Source organism: Squalius cephalus, assembly GCF_949319135.1.
Source record: "Squalius cephalus genome assembly, chromosome: 1".
Taxonomy (NCBI): domain Eukaryota; kingdom Metazoa; phylum Chordata; class Actinopteri; order Cypriniformes; family Leuciscidae; genus Squalius; species Squalius cephalus.
In genome coordinates, this window is record NC_137122.1 from 43,437,274 (window position 1) to 43,453,315 (window position 16,042).

Sequence of the window (16,042 nt, forward strand, 5' to 3'; positions counted from 1 at the left end):
CAATCATGCCAAATTAAGCCCTTTGGCTCCGTGATCTCTATCTATCTATCTATCTATCTATCTATCTATCTATCTATCTATCTATCTATCTATCTATCTAAACTGTTTTTAATCACTTTTCTTAATCCCGACCCTCTCAACATGGCAGTTATCGTCGTCCATGAAGGCGAATCACTTCCTTCTCTTTGACCAATTGCAGTCCTCCGTGGACCCTACGCAATTATACCGGGAAAACGGATGTTGCTCATGTCCGGTGGAAACTGACATTCAACACTGAAGTGGCGGGAGATTTATCTAGTGCATATATGGAGTAATACAGCTCGAGCTGGAATAAAAGGTGAAAGATTATTGTATTTGTTTCGTGGCTAGAGTTCACCTCTATGTCTGATGTAGCTCATTTTGCGATGTTGCATGAATTAGCTGACTCTCTTTATTGTTTGTATATTGCTAACATGTTTTGCTATGTTTCTTGTTTGTCCAGGTCGCCTAGTATATTATTTAAAACGCAATAATACGCCATGTGAAAATAAACAGCATGAGCCTGAATCATGTTTATACGATCTTATTGTTGCTGTATAAGTATGTTTCTTTTGATTGCTGAATTACCAGTTTCGATTAATTATAGGTAAAATAATAAGCGTGTGAAAAAGTTATACAATGGGCCTATAACTTGCGTACAATGCTTGGTAAACCCCTGTGAAAATATGTTTATGCACATTGATTTTCAGTAACTATGTTGACTCAACCTAAAGACCCTCAGATCATCAGAAATTGGTTCTAAATGTTTTATAAGTAACGATAACATGTCTGTCTAACTCTCGAACCGCATGAACAAACACATAGTAAGCAGGTTGTTGAATTACTGTCATCTTCACAAGTTTGTGCGTCTGTTTCATTAGCCCCGCCCCTTTTATGTAAATGATGTAGTCAGGCGCTCCATTTTAATGTTATTGTTCTACGTTTTGATGTTATTCTTTAGCTTTGAGAAGTTGAGCTAAGACGTTTAATTATGTAGCGTGTACTTTATCTTTATTATAATCCTTTATACTCTATAAATAATTTGTTATAGCCTACATATTCTATATTCCGTTTACAAGATCGAATAGAAGTGATCGTTTGTAAGTGTTTTGTTGTTGTTGCTTTTTTTGGTTTCAACTAGTTGAAAACATTTGAAAGATTCATCTCAGGACGTTCATAAGTGTTTTTGAGTGTTTAATTTGCTCATCAAGAGTTGAAATTGTTTTTGCAAGGCTGCTTCAGAATGGACTTTAAAAGGCGCAATGGAGGTCCTGGAATGGGCGGGGCTTCACAGGCCAAGAAGGGGAAAATTAGCACAGAATGGGAGGATAGTCCCTCCCAGTTTGAAGAGGAACTGGCTCTATTCGATGAAATGGAAATGGAGGTGGAGTCAGGGGAGGGTCAAGCTGGCCATGATGTCATTCCAGTGGGTAAGTGTTTTGTCTGTTTTTTTTTAATGAATTAAATGTAATTAATTCTTATCTACAAAATATTCAAAACAACATACCAACCGATGCATACAATTACAGTAAAACCAAAAAGCCAATTCCATAATACTAATCTTAGAACAGTAAATGCATGAACTATATATATATATATATCTATATCTATATATATATATATATATATATATATATATATATATATATATATATATTTGAGGTGTAATGATACCCTCATGTCACGATTTGATACATATCACGATACTGAATTCACGATACGGTATTATTGCGATACGATACTCCAAGTCATATGGTAAAAACCAGGTTAACAAAAAAATGTACTGTTGATTAAAATGCTACATTTGTATTACGTTGGGAGTGGAAATGAATAGGCTTGGACTTGGTGCTGGTTCTGAAGCTGAAAATACAGAATTATTTTAGACGAATATGCTTGCTCTCTGTCACTGACTAGATATATTTAAAATAATGTAGGCCACTTTTTACTAGTAACATGAGACATTTGGCATTATCAGGACCCACAAATATTCCCCCATTGCATTATTATACATTATATTCAACATTATACATAGTTTAATGTACAGTAGTCCTGACACTAAAACTCTAAACTTAAAATTTTTCCTCAAAGAAATTTTCATTTTGGGTGATCTATACACAATTCAGATTGTCTCTATCGACGATACATATTGTTGCACTATTGTATTGTGATATATTGTGACACCCCTATATATATATTCATAAACTAATTAACAAAACAAAAAAATATATTTAATTAATTTTCGCGCAAGGTTCCCACATCTCGTTAAAAGCTTCTACTCATAGTATTGCACCTTGGATCATATGGTTAGATTATATGGTTAATTTCCTTATATTTCCAGTTTTGGAGAATAATTCTTTTCACAGACTGTTTTTGTCTTATTTATTAAATTTTGTTTTTTATATGCAAGGACAAACATTACTCTAACTTTGTGACCCTTGACCTTGACATGATCTACCCTCTTTTACTCAGGTGAGTTATTCTCTGCTGATCTTAATCCACGTTGGAAACGACCTCATGCATCGCCTCTTCAACCAAACTCAGACACACTCATTTTTCAGCAGATAGACTTGGATTACTACCTGGGTGAGACACACATGCTCTCTCACAGATGCGCACACACAAATTCATGATTTCATCCAGACCTCTCCCTCAATGTGCTGTCGTCTGGTGTTTAGGATCTGCGGTAGCAGGTATGCCTGGGCAGGTACAGGGCAAAGTGCCCATAGTACGCATGTTTGGCGTGACGGACAGTGGAAATAGCGTGTGCTGCCACATTCATGGATTCGCCCCGTATTTCTATGTTCCTGCCCCCAACGGTGAGCCGCCAATTACAGGATGCTGCTCAGTGTCATTGCGATGTTGTAAGCACATCGTTCATGATTTCTCACTGTGTCTGTGTCTCTCTCAGGTTTTACAAATGCACACTTGGCTGAGTTTCAGAGAGAGCTGAATTCTGCTGTATTGAAGGACATGCGCTCCAATAAAGACAACATAGCTGTCACTGTGCTGGCAGTGGACATCACCACAAAAGAAAGTAAGTCATTTTAATGTAAATGTGGTGTATATACACTACAATTCAAATGTTTTTTTTTTATATTTTTAAAATGTTTTTCAGAGAAGTCTTTTCTGCTCACCAGTGCTGCATTTATTTGATCAAAATACAGGAACATAGTAATATTGTGAAATATTATGACAATTTAAAGTAACTTTTTTCTGTTTTTTATATATTTTCAAAGTGTAATTTATTCCTGTGATGGTAAAGCTGAATTTTTAGCATAATTGCTCCAGTCTTTAGTGTCACATGATCCTTCAGAAATCATTCTAATATGATGATTTGCTGCTTAGAAAACAATATATTATTATTATTATTATATGTTGTAACAGTAATATTTATGTGCAAACCATGGTGCATTTTGTCATTCTTAACTGTCACTTTTGATCAATTTAACGTGTCCTTGCTGAATAAAAGTATTGTTTTTTTTCTTTTTTTCAAAAAAAAAAGTCCCCCCAAACATTTAAAGGTAGTGTAAATGGAAAATGGAAGTGTTTGTTTGACTTGTTTGTAGCTGACTGACTTTTCCATATTTGCACTAAGGTATGTATCATTACCATGGAAACCGACCTCATGACTTTCTGCGCATTACCATGGCGATGCCACGTCTGGTTGCCCCAGCGAAGCGTCTCCTGGAGCAGGGCTTTAAATTTGCCAGTTTTGCCACCCAGAGCTACCAGGCTTTTGAAGCCAACATTGACTTTGAGATCAGGTGTGTGTTTGTGTGTACTTGAAAGTTTATGAAACTGGTGATTAGAGCTGCCCAATTAATCCTCAAAAGATCGCAATCTCGATTCAAACACCCATGCAATCTTATTCCTTAATGACAACAATTCGGCCTTTGACAAGTACGATCGCAGCAAACATTGAAACCTGCGTTGGCGCAGCCGTTGACCCAGAGAGAACAGTTGTATTGTAGGCTATAGGTATTAAACAGCTTCACAAGGCCATGTTCACACAGCAGCAGAATACGGTTGTCAGTCCTGTATTCGAGTCCTTAATACGGTTACGTTCACACACAGTTCAGTTATTAGCGGGAGCGACGACTGCATTCTAGAACCAAACTCGCAAACCTAAATTTTCAGGACTCACAACCACATTCTCAGAAAACATGCGCTGTTTGAACGGAACAAGACTGGACTAATAGTCTGCCACGTCATACAGTGCGAGAGAGCCACTTTGTCATTGAATAAAAAAAAAATGGTTTAATTCAAATTAGTAAATAATACTTTAATAGACTGCAGCAATTAATGCTTTGTCAGAACCTCAAGTACAATTTTTTTTTTTTATTTAGTTGTCTGTTCAAAATCGTAGGACACGATCTCTATTTTAAATAAAAAATCGTAATTCTCAATTTATCCACGATTGTGCGGCTCTACTGGTGATGTGTGGTTGACATGGATTGCTTGACCTGATAAAACACGTAAGGTCTGATGTATGTGCATGTGACGGCAGGTTCATGGTGGACAGTGATGTTGTCGGTTGCTGCTGGATTGAGCTTCCAAAAGGGAAGTACAGGGTGAGGGAAGAGAGAAGTGAAGGACAGACCGATTCAAAATATCCAGGAAAGGTAAAAAGAAAAACAACAACTACAGTCACTTAAGGTATTAGAGTGATCCATTGAATTGTCTTTAACTGATTTCTCTCTCAGGTTTCCCTGTGTCAGTATGAGGTGGATGTGGCATGGAATGATCTGGTCAGTCATCCAGCTGAAGGAGAATGGCAGAGGATCGCTCCACTCAGAGTCCTGAGCTTTGATATTGAGTGTGCTGGCAGAAAAGGTGTTTGTTTAGGCATTATACCTTCTGTTTAAGCTTAGCTTATTCTAATTTAGCTGCATTGGATTGTTTGACTTCCCATAAAACCATTTGGTAGAAAGTTGTGATTTGCCACACTGATAGCAATATTTCATTTGGAAATTTTGGGATCAATCAAACTCTTTAGCGCCCCCACAAGTTAAACTTTTCATTGTTTTTAGTTAATATATATATAATATATATATATATATAATAACTAACTGAACTGTTTGTGTGTGTGTGACAGGTGTGTTTCCAGAGCCGGAGATCGACCCTGTGATTCAGATCGCCTCTATGGTGCAGCGTCAGGGAGAGAAGGAGCCGTTCATCCGGACAGTCTTCACCTTACAGAGCTGTGCCAGTATAGTGGGTTCCCAGATTCTCTGCTTTACTCAGGAGAGGCAGCTACTGCAGGTACGTCCTCTCAGATTCTCCAACTATACTTAAATGGAAATGTTTACATGTGTATTTTCTCTAAAAATGTAAATGTACATTGTGCCACTTCAGGGCTGCCCCCTAAAAGTCGACTAAATTTTAATCAGTCGGTTAGTCGCAGAAAAAAAAAAAAACTGGTCCTTGCGGTAATATGTCGGGTAGAAAATCCAAAGTGTGGCAACATTTTGAGATGGACCACAAAAAGGTGACATGCGACCTTAAACATGACAAAACATACATAGCAGCCTAACGTTAGCCACTTTACATTATACTTTACATGGCCGCTCACTCTGTTGTTAACGTTATTGTTAACCTACAATTGTGCTCTAATTTTTGGCACGGCAAATGGAGCTCACTTTATTTTCCCCTACATCATTGTCAAACTTGTATTTGACCTTTTTCTTAAAATGCTAAGAAATTGCAACTGTGAGTCAGGTATAGCCTAATTGGCCACATTGTTGTAGCGTTTCAGTTACGTGTTTTTATGTAATGCCTATTTATTTTGTTTGTGTTCGGACCTTTTCATTCAATGTTAAAGCTGCTTGTGCTTCGGCCTGATTTTGTTTGGACTCTTAAGTGTTTTGGTTTTCTGTATATTTATTTACTTGGTTAGAATTATAATTATGTCTTACATTTTGTAAAAAAAAAAAAATATATATATATATATTAGTGCTGCACGATTAATCGTATCGCAATCGCAATCGCGATGTCAAGCCTACGCGATTATATGACGCAAAATGCTGCGATTTTATATTAAATAAACAAATTAGCGCTGTCAACGCACTTATTAATGCAAATGCTTTTAAACCATTCATGCGCGATAAGACATAAAAGAACGAGCCGCCTGTGAATGTCCTCCTGACACACACACACACACACACACACACACACACACAGATGCGCGCCAGTATCAAGTTCTCTTTCGCGGTAGAACGAACAACACACATGTATGCCAAAATGAACGCGCTGCCTGTGAATGTCCTGACTCAGACAGAAAGACTCGCGCTAATATCGTGCGTGCGCACAAAACAGCATGACAGAATACAGTTCTCTTTCGAGCTTGAACGAACAATAACACACATAATTATGCCAAAATGTCTTTTTGTCGAGTGTCTTCATAACATAAGAGCAGTCTTATGATGAACACGAAGAGTTGTGATGACTCGTGAAAGAATGAGGCGCGTGTGAGATCCGCGTCTCTGACAGCGGCTGGTCTTAAAGGGACAGTACACAGGTCGCTAAAGTTATTCTTTTTTTCATTTTTTTTTTTCAATTTTTTTATTATTATTATTTTTCTTTACCCCTGACATGTATGGTTATATGTACTCTTGTATGTAAATTATGTTTTGTTCTTGTTAAAATGCAAAAAAAAAAAAAAAATCTGTCGCTAAAGTTAATCAAAGAACAAAGGGAACAGAGAAAAACACTCACTGCTCTTGACTAAAGAACTTTTTTCTTTAGGCTGATTATCACTAATCTGTGTGTGCATTTATTTTCCTTGAGAACCAAGCAAGTTGACTCATGAAACCATTTGTTTATTATATCGCAATCGTAATCGCAATATTGACCTCAATTATCGCAATATGACATTTTCCCCAAATCGTGCAGCCCTAATATATATATATATATACACTCACCTAAAGGATTATTAGGAACACCTGTTCAATTTCTCATTAATGCAATTATCTAATCAATCAATCACATGGCAGTTGCTTCAATGCATTTAGGGGTGTGGTCCTGGTCAAGACAATCTCCTGAACTCCAAACTGAATGTCAGAATGGGAAAGAAAGGTGATTTAAGCAATTTTGAGCGTGGCATGGTTGTTGGTGCCAGACGGGCCGGGCTGAGTATTTCACAATCTGCTCAGTTACTGGGATTTTCACGCACAACCATTTCTAGGGTTTACAAAGAATGGTGTGAAAAGGGAAAAACATCCAGTATGCGGCAGTCCTGTGGGCGAAAATGCCTTGTTGATGCTAGAGGTCAGAGGAGAATGGGCCGACTGATTCAAGCTGATAGAAGAGCAACTTTGACTGAAATAACCACTCGTTACAACCGAGGTATGCAGCAAAGCATTTGTGAAGCCACAACACACACAACCTTGAGGCGGATGGGCTACAACAGCAGAAGACCCCACCGGGTACCACTCATCTCCACTACAAATAGGAAAAAGAGGCTACAATTTGCACAAGCTCACCAAAATTGGACAGTTGAAGACTGGAAAAATGTTGCCTGGTCTGATGAGTCTCGATTTCTGTTGAGACATTCAGATGGTAGAGTCAGCATTTGGCGTAAACAGAACATGGATCCATCATGCCTTGTTACCACTGTGCAGGCTGGTGGTGGTGGTGTAATGGTGTGGGGGATGTTTTCTTGGCACACTTTAGGCCCCTTAGTGCCAATTGGGCATCGTTTAAATGCCACGGCCTACCTGAGCATTGTTTCTGACCATGTCCATCCCTTTATGACCACCATGAACCCATCCTCTGATGGCTACTTCCAGCAGGATAATGCACCATGTCACAAAGCTCGAATCATTTCAGATTGGTTTCTTGAACATGACAATGAGTTCACTGTACTAAAACGGCCCCCACAGTCACCAGATCTCAACCCAATAGAGCATCTTTGGGATGTGGTGGAACGGGAGCTTCGTGCCCTGGATGTGCATCCCACAAATCTCCATTAACTGCAAGATGCTATCCTATCAATATGGGCCAACATTTCTAAAGAATGCTTTCAGCACCTTGTTGAATCAATGCCACGTAGAATTAAGGCAGTTCTGAAGGCGAAAGGGGGTCAAACACAGTATTAGTATGGTGTTCCTAATAATCCTTTAGGTGAGTGTATATTATACACCCACATATACTCACAAATATGTAAATAAATGTATATGTGTGATTATATCAGAGTTGGGGTGAGTTTATGAGGACAGTGGATCCTGACATCATCACTGGCTACAATATCCAGAACTTTGACTTTCCGTACCTCCTCAACAGAGCTGCCACCTTAAAGGTACAGTGTTTTTATATGTTTTAAAACAAAAAAAAAATTTTTTTTAATTTGTTTTGGTGGAAAGTGAACAAACCTAGTAATGGCACATGTCAGAAAGGCTTTTTATTATAATTCAGGCAGGGGATGATGATTTGAGTCACTTGTCTTTCTGTCTCCGTAGGTGAATATGTTCCCATATCTGGGTCGTGTGTGGGGCATCAAATCAGTTCTGAAAGACTCCAACTTCCAGAGCAAACAGATGGGTCGCAGAGAGAACAAAACTGTGAATATGGAAGGACGTGTGCAGCTTGATTTATTACAGGTATGCACACTTAAACTCACTCTCACATTGTTCCATCAGATTGATTCATGCTGTGACTCACCAAGTTTTTTTTCTCTGTTCTAGGTGTTGCTGAGAGATTATAAACTGCGCTCTTACACACTAAACGCCGTCAGTTTCCATTTTCTGCAGGAGCAGAAGGAGGATGTGCAGCATTCTATCATCACAGATCTACAGGTGCAGCCAATCAGATCTCTGTTATACTCTTATAGCCAATCAGATCCCTCAACACCATCTAAGACAACCCTCAGAAAACTTGTCTTTCCTCTCTCCTTATTTTTGATTAGAATGGGAATGAGCAGACCCGCAGGCGTTTGGCTGTATACTGTCTGAAGGATGCGTATCTGCCCCTTCGTTTGCTGCAGAAGTTGATGTGCGTCATTAATTACATGGAAATGGCCAGAGTAACAGGGGTGCCCCTGACTTACCTGCTCTCTCGCGGACAGCAGATTAAAGTGGTTTCGCAGCTGCTCAGACAGGTCTGCGCATGTCTATCTGTAAAATATATTAATGTAACAAACCTAGCCAACATGTAATGTGTATGTCTTTATGATGTTTTATTGTGTAGGCTATGAAGCAGGATCTGGTGATGCCAGTGGTGAGGGCAGAGGGAGGGGAGGACTACACTGGAGCCACTGTCATAGAACCAGAGAAAGGGTTTGTATTCTCATTACATATATATGTATACCAACTTCTCATTCTCAAATCAGAGTATAAGTAAATTGCATATCTTGAGTTCTATAAAAAAAAAAAAAGAAGCAATCATCAAAAAGTACTTAAACACGCTTCTGTTCACAAGTTTGGGGTCAGCAAGAGTTTTGTTGAGAAACTTTCATTCAGCGAGGATGTATTAAATAGATCAAACGTTACAGACAAAAAAAGAAATTTATACTGTTACAAAAGATTTCTATTTGAAATAAATGCTGCTCTTTTAAACTTTCTATTCATCAAAGAATCCCGAACATTTGTATTATGTTTCCACAAACATTGAGCAGCATAACTGTTTTCAACATTGATAATGGTAAGAAATGTTTCTGGAGCATCAAATCATCATATTATAATGATTTCTGAAGGATCATGTGACACTGAAGACTGGAGTAATGATGCTGAAAAACATCACAGGAATATATTACATAAAAAAATATTAAAACAGATATATTAAATTGTACACAATACTTCAAATTATTAAATTTTTACTGTAATTTTTATCAAATAAATGCAGCCTTGGTGAACATAAGAGACTACTTTCAAAAACATTTGAAAAATCTTACTAACTTTTTAATAGTAGTGTAAATAAATAAATGTACTTAATAAAGAGCTTTATTTATTAAAAAAAACTTTCTATTGAATGACAACAGATTCTTGCCGTTTTTTCTTCTTCTGATAGTTAAAAACAAATTTGACATTAACTCGGATGTTAGTACTATGTAATGTTGTTAATTTGAAGCAACATTTAGGTTTTGTAGATGATTCACAAATGCAAAAGCTGTATGTGTTTACAGGTATTACAGTGTTCCTATAACAACTCTGGATTTCTCCTCACTGTATCCCTCCATCATGATGGCTCACAATTTATGTTACACTACTCTCCTGCAGAAGGGCCAGGTGGACAAACTGGGGTGAGAGGAGTGTGTTTGTGTGTATCATGTGATTTTTCTTTGATTTGCATGAATTTTAATTGTGTTGTTCTCCATTTTGTGACTAATTGAAGCTATACTACTATTTTGTGTGGATACGTTTTTAGTCTGGCTCCAGAGGATTTCATCAAGACCCCCACTGGTGATATGTTCGTGAAGAGCTCTGTGAGGAAGGGCCTTCTCCCTGAGATCCTGGAAAACCTGCTGGGCGCCAGGAAAAGGTGATCATTTCAAAAACAAAAAAATGAAGATTAAATAAACGTCTTATATTCAATACCCAAATAGTTCAGTGTAATAAAAAATTTGTGCTGTCAGTTGATTAAAAAAATGAACTACTTAATTGCAAATTATTCTGTAATTAAGCGTGATCAATCGCATCTAACATTAAAGTTTTTATATATATTTTTTTATATTGTAATAATTTCAAATGCCTATATTTTAAATATTTGTTTAATGGCATCTTTTTATGAAAGAAGGCCAGTATCACTGATACCAATACTGCTTCTGATGTCTCTATGAAATGTTTTGTTTTTTTTTACTCAATTTTAGCCGTAATAGCCATTCAGCATTACAGTAAAATGAAAAGCTATCAATTTTAACATTTAAAAAAAAAATATATAACAACATTTAATTTAAGTGAACTTAAAACAACCTTCACATAAACCCATGAACTTATATGAGTTCACATGAACTTATGCTGTGTTAATTGCGTTAAATATTTTTAATGCGTTAAACTGAAAAAATGACAGCCCTATTAAAAGGTATTGTTGTACCCATTATTTGTTGTGCCTCTAGGGCAAAGGCAGAGCTGAAGAAAGAGACGGACCCCTTTAAAAAGCAGGTGCTGGACGGAAGGCAGTTGGCTTTGAAGATCAGTGCGAACTCAGTATACGGGTTCACTGGGGCTCAGGTGGGCAAACTGCCCTGTTTGGAAATCTCACAGGTCAGTTTCAGCACTCACACATGGGTAAATACTGTCAGCTTTAGACAGAGATGCTTTAAGTTCCTCTCTTTCATCTGTAGAGCGTCACAGGCTTTGGTAGGCAGATGATTGAACAGACCAAACAGCTTGTGGAATCAAGATACACAGTCTCTAATGGTTACCAGGCAGATGCGAAGGTATTTAATGGCATAAATGTTGTTGTTTTTTTGCCTTTGTTTCAATGCACTGAAAATATGTAGTGATGCAAATCTAATGTGTTTCAGGTTATCTACGGAGACACAGACTCTGTGATGGTGAAACTAGGTGTGGCCACTGTGCAGGAAGCAATGAATCTGGGAAAGGATGCAGCTGAATGGGTCTCCTCCCACTTCGTTCCACCAATCAAATTAGAGTTTGAAAAGGTACAGGAAGCAGGCCAAGATTTCGTAACAGATGCCATCTAATGTTATTATGGTAACACTTTATAATAAGGTTCCATTAGTTAACTACATCTGTTAAAGGTGGGGTAAGCGATATTTCAAAAACGCTGCTGGACATTGTTGATATTTGAAATCAATCTAAACAAACACACCCCTCTCTTCATTGCTCCGCCTCCAAAACTCACACTCCAATCCTAACCGCCCTGCTTCGAGTCAGTCTCGAATCCCGATCCCCCGGGATGCCAGGCGGGTACACTAACAATAACGCTAAACACAGTATTCTTGAGCAGTCGTCAGTGTGACTCTAGTCTCAGCCTCGGACATAACGCCCACGGACCGTTGGCTGAACGTCTGATGCATATGGCACACTTTTCTGGAAACACTTCAGGAGTTTCGAAGTCGCGACCTGATTGGTTGAATTCTACAGGATGTCCGCGAGACGTGTGTGTCGCGTTCTATAACGGTCCGTCTGGAAACAAATGCCGTGACGCCAAAACCCCTCGTGGAAGAAGAAAGCCGTTGTGTTTACAACTGAGACAAATGAGCGCTTACCAGGATCAACTAAACGCTGGATTTTCAAAAGTATGTGAAGTTTGCGGCTCCATTGTTGCAGTAAACTTGCACAACGTTCTTGAATGAATAATTTATTAGATGCACGCCGGTCTGTTATTGTAGGGACATCGACATTATATTGGCACGTCCTTAAACATGAACCGGAACAAAACGAACTGTGATTGGTTGCGTTATATGTCAGCCAAACGTCCTCTTGGCCAAGAAAAGCTGCGATAGAGTCCAGACCTTCTGCCGTCAGTCTGAAGGTCTGGCTACGCGAGACTAGCACAAAAAAATAGTAATTACAAACGAGAGTTGGTTGTTAGTTGCCAACAGCACAGCAGCTCCAGACAAAGATACTTAAACCCAGTGTTACCCACGTGTGGAGCCGAATCAAAGCAACATCCGTGTTTGTTTTCAGGCCTTTCCACTTAGCTCTCTAGACAGCGTTTCTAATATCAACGTGGGTCCTAAAGCTCTTGCCCAGACATGACCCTTTATTTTCCAGTGATTTCTTCTGAGTTTTTCTCTTTTTGTATTGTCTCATCTCTCTTTCTGCAGTCTTTCTTCAAATCTCCCTCTTGCCCGTTCTCTCTCCTGCACCATCATACGCCCCCTAATGCTGATTGGCTACACGTTTGTTGTCGTTTGTTCGTGTGTCGGTCTGACTAATTACCAAACACTGTTTTTCATATATCGCTAACCCCACCTTTAACATGAGCTAACTATGAAAAATGCAATTATTAATCTTAGTTAATGTTAAGTTCAGTATTTACTAAAACAGTATTAAAATCTGAAGTTGTATCTGTTAGTATTATTTTATGTACCTGAGCTAACATGAACTAACAATGAACAGTTGTATTTTTATCAACGATTAAATACTGTAACATGCATTGCTCGTTGTTAATCAATGCTAGTTAATGCATTAACTAATGGGACCTTATTGTAAAGTTAATTATTCTTAATAACTTCTGTCTCATTCACATTTTTCAGGTTTATTACCCATATCTGTTGATCAATAAAAAGAGGTATGCCGGGCTGTATTTCTCTTCGGATGCTGAACATCATGATAAGATGGATTGCAAAGGAATAGAGACTGTCAGACGAGACAACTGCCCTCTAGTGGCCAACCTTATCAATACATGTCTCCAAAACATCCTCATTGACAGGTACAAACATTGCCACACTCAGAAAACCACCATGCGCTCGTATACGCAACAGTGACGCACATACTAGCATGCGTAATAGTGAAGACATGACTCTACAAGCCTTACTACAAGCCTTTTTTGTTAGTGTTCAATGGGCAACACCATTCATATACCAACATGCACATTAATTCACAAGAATAATAATGTGTGTTGTGTTTCAGAGACCCCGATGGAGCAGTAGCCCATGCTAAAGAGGTGATCTCTGACCTTCTGTGTAACCGCATTGACATCAGTCAGCTGGTCATAACCAAAGAGCTGACACGCACCGCACAGGAGTATGCCGGCAGACAGGCCCACGTCGAACTAGCTGAGAGGTGTGTGTTCTTAATATCTTGACTGTTAATTCATACCTGCAATTCATATAAAATTAGCCATTCTGACATTGAAATAGGCTATTCTCATGATACATGTTTGTATTTGGTGTGGGGGAGGGTGATATGAATGTATATCTGAACGGGACTGTCTTCAGAAAATTTTTGATGGCTTTTTTTTCATCGTGCCTCTGTATGATGCTTTATAAAGTAGTGTTTATAAGCGAAGCACTGTTTTGTTTCTGCTTTTCCATAAGCACCACCTACATTCAGAGAGTGAATTTGCATTTTCATTCAGCCTGTTTTTGTTCAAACCAATTATACATAACATACAGGGGCGCCTTCAGATAACCAGAATTAATGCGCATTTAACCAATTTCCACCAACATGGGTTTTAGGATGCGGAAGCGTGATGCCGGTAGCGCTCCAAACCTCGGAGATCGAGTTCCGTACGTCATCACCAAAGCAGCAAAGGGAGTGGCGGCGTATATGAAATCAGAGGTCAGTATTGTGTATTGTCGGTTTTGATGTGGCTGATTTTCTGTACTGTAGTTATAACTGCTGAGTTCTGTATCTCAGGACCCCATCTATGTGCTGGAGAACAACATCCCTATAGACACGCAGTACTACCTGGAGCAGCAGCTTTCCAAGCCTTTACTGCGCATCTTTGAGCCCATACTGGGAGAGAGCAAAGCTGAGAGTGTGTTACTGAGTGAGTATCATCTAGTAAGCCTACAAAACCTGGATGTTTAAAGTCGCTTCGAAATGAAAATGATTTGCGAAACTACTGTTTTTAGTGCAGTCAGACATTTCTATTGTTTTGTGGTATATAGCATTTTTATCTCATCACATTCAAATAAAACTGCAAACTGGTAAAATTTTGCTGTTGTTTCAGAGGGAGATCACACGCGCTGTAAGACGGTCTTGACATCCAGGGTCGGCGGTCTCATGGCTTTCGCTCAGAAAAGAAGCACTTGCATTGGCTGCAGAGCTGTGCTCAAAACTGATGGTATGTATCAAGTGTGTGTGTTAGGCTAAACTGGAGCTTCAGTAGTACCACAAATCACAAAACTCTACATCTGATGGTTTTCCTCTTCAGCGGCCGTATGCGACTTCTGCAAAAAGAGAGAGTCTGAGCTTTATCAGAAAGAGGTGTGTTTTGGTTTTTTATATATACAAATCCTGGCAAAATTATCTTCGTACGTGGGGCAAAAGATGTTCTTACTGTTGCTGAAGATTGTCCATGTGTGTCTTTTAGATTGCTCATCTGTCAACACTAGAGGAGAAATTCTCTCGCCTGTGGACTCAGTGTCAACGCTGTCAGGGTTCACTCCATGAAGACGTGCTTTGTACCAGGTGTTTACACATGTGCACGTTAGGCCTACGCAATATATTGAATGTTCACTATATATTTTGTAGGTACAGTTGATATACCAGTGGTTCTAAATAATAAATTCTCTCTTTTTCAGTCGAGACTGCCCCATCTTTTACATGAGAAAGAAAGTGCAGAAAGATTTAGACGATCAGGAGAAGCTCGTTTCCCGTTTTGGCTGGTGATGGACGGGGATTTTTTTTCTTTTTGCCTTCAGCTTTCTCAACATTCATTCATCCTCTTACCTCAGTGAAGGAGTCTGTCACACTCCAGATTGTAAAGAATCTTCATTTTTTTTAGTGGTTGAATAAATAAAATGCATTTTTGTAAAATTGTTTTCTTTTGTCTGATTCAACATTATACTTACAAGATGTAATTCAAATTCAGATTTTAAATGTCATAGTTATAAAAAAAACTAATTAAAATCATAATATCACTTCAAGTCATGGACATTTCTATTGTCAATATTATTCTTTATAATGCTTTGCTCTAAAATATTTCATCAGATAGAATAGTGATCCTTTACCATGAAGCTACTATTGTAAAGAAAAAAACTACAAACAGAGCAGAGAACAAAAAATGTAAATATCCCTAGCCAATATTTAATATAGCATTCATGCATGTTTGGGTTTTAGTCATTATAAGTCTAAGATATATTAAGGGTAACATACAAGTCTTTGAAATATCACACAGATCATACCAGAACAAAAATCTTTCTCAGGCAACCTAGATCATATGGATAAATTAAATTAGGAATTAAAAGACAAAAAAAATAAATAAAAGGATATTTCTTGCTCACAGTTCCTTGTTGTTTTAACTTCACGTCATACCAGGGCAGTTGCATCAGCTTTTCTGAATATTCTCAGAAATGCTGATGCAACGGCCCTTGTATGACCACAATAGTTGTAACACGACATACCTGTTGTAACACTTTGCAAATATAATAACTGAGAAGTTATAATTTCTA

The 16,042-nt window shown here is 38.3% G+C and overlaps 1 protein-coding gene across 2 annotated transcripts; it reads left to right on the plus strand.

Annotated features, from left to right (window-relative positions):
* Positions 1–228: 228 nt before the first annotated feature.
* On the plus strand, positions 229–15,526 carry pold1 (polymerase (DNA directed), delta 1, catalytic subunit). 2 transcript variants are annotated; one of them, XM_079879254.1, is made up of 27 exons: positions 229–337; positions 1,251–1,448; positions 2,488–2,601; positions 2,694–2,834; positions 2,927–3,052; positions 3,614–3,782; positions 4,526–4,640; positions 4,722–4,851; positions 5,114–5,280; positions 8,210–8,314; positions 8,475–8,615; positions 8,700–8,810; positions 8,921–9,112; positions 9,202–9,290; positions 10,136–10,252; positions 10,378–10,491; positions 11,066–11,213; positions 11,294–11,389; positions 11,477–11,614; positions 13,178–13,353; positions 13,554–13,706; positions 14,102–14,204; positions 14,283–14,415; positions 14,599–14,712; positions 14,803–14,855; positions 14,962–15,059; positions 15,173–15,526. In XM_079879254.1, exons 2-27 carry the CDS (start codon positions 1,262–1,264, stop codon positions 15,258–15,260), a joined length of 3,318 nt encoding a protein of 1,105 aa, XP_079735380.1. In that variant the 5' UTR covers positions 229–337; positions 1,251–1,261; the 3' UTR covers positions 15,261–15,526. The 2 variants fall into 2 exon arrangements, with proteins under 2 accessions (XP_079735380.1, XP_079735381.1); XM_079879255.1 differs by lacking the exon at positions 229–337 and adding an exon at positions 921–1,118.
* The last annotated feature ends 516 nt before the right edge of the window (positions 15,527–16,042 follow it).

Excerpts from the sequence above, each read along its gene's own strand:
- pold1 (XM_079879254.1), top strand. The coding sequence starts at position 1,262 with ATGGACTTTAAAAGGCGCAATGGAGGTCCTGGAATGGGCGGGGCTTCA. Across the intron at positions 1,449-2,487 it reads CCATGATGTCATTCCAGTGG|GTGAGTTATTCTCTGCTGAT; the intron begins GTAAGTGTTTTG and ends TCTTTTACTCAG. Across the intron at positions 9,113-9,201 it reads TTTCGCAGCTGCTCAGACAG|GCTATGAAGCAGGATCTGGT; the intron begins GTCTGCGCATGT and ends TTTATTGTGTAG.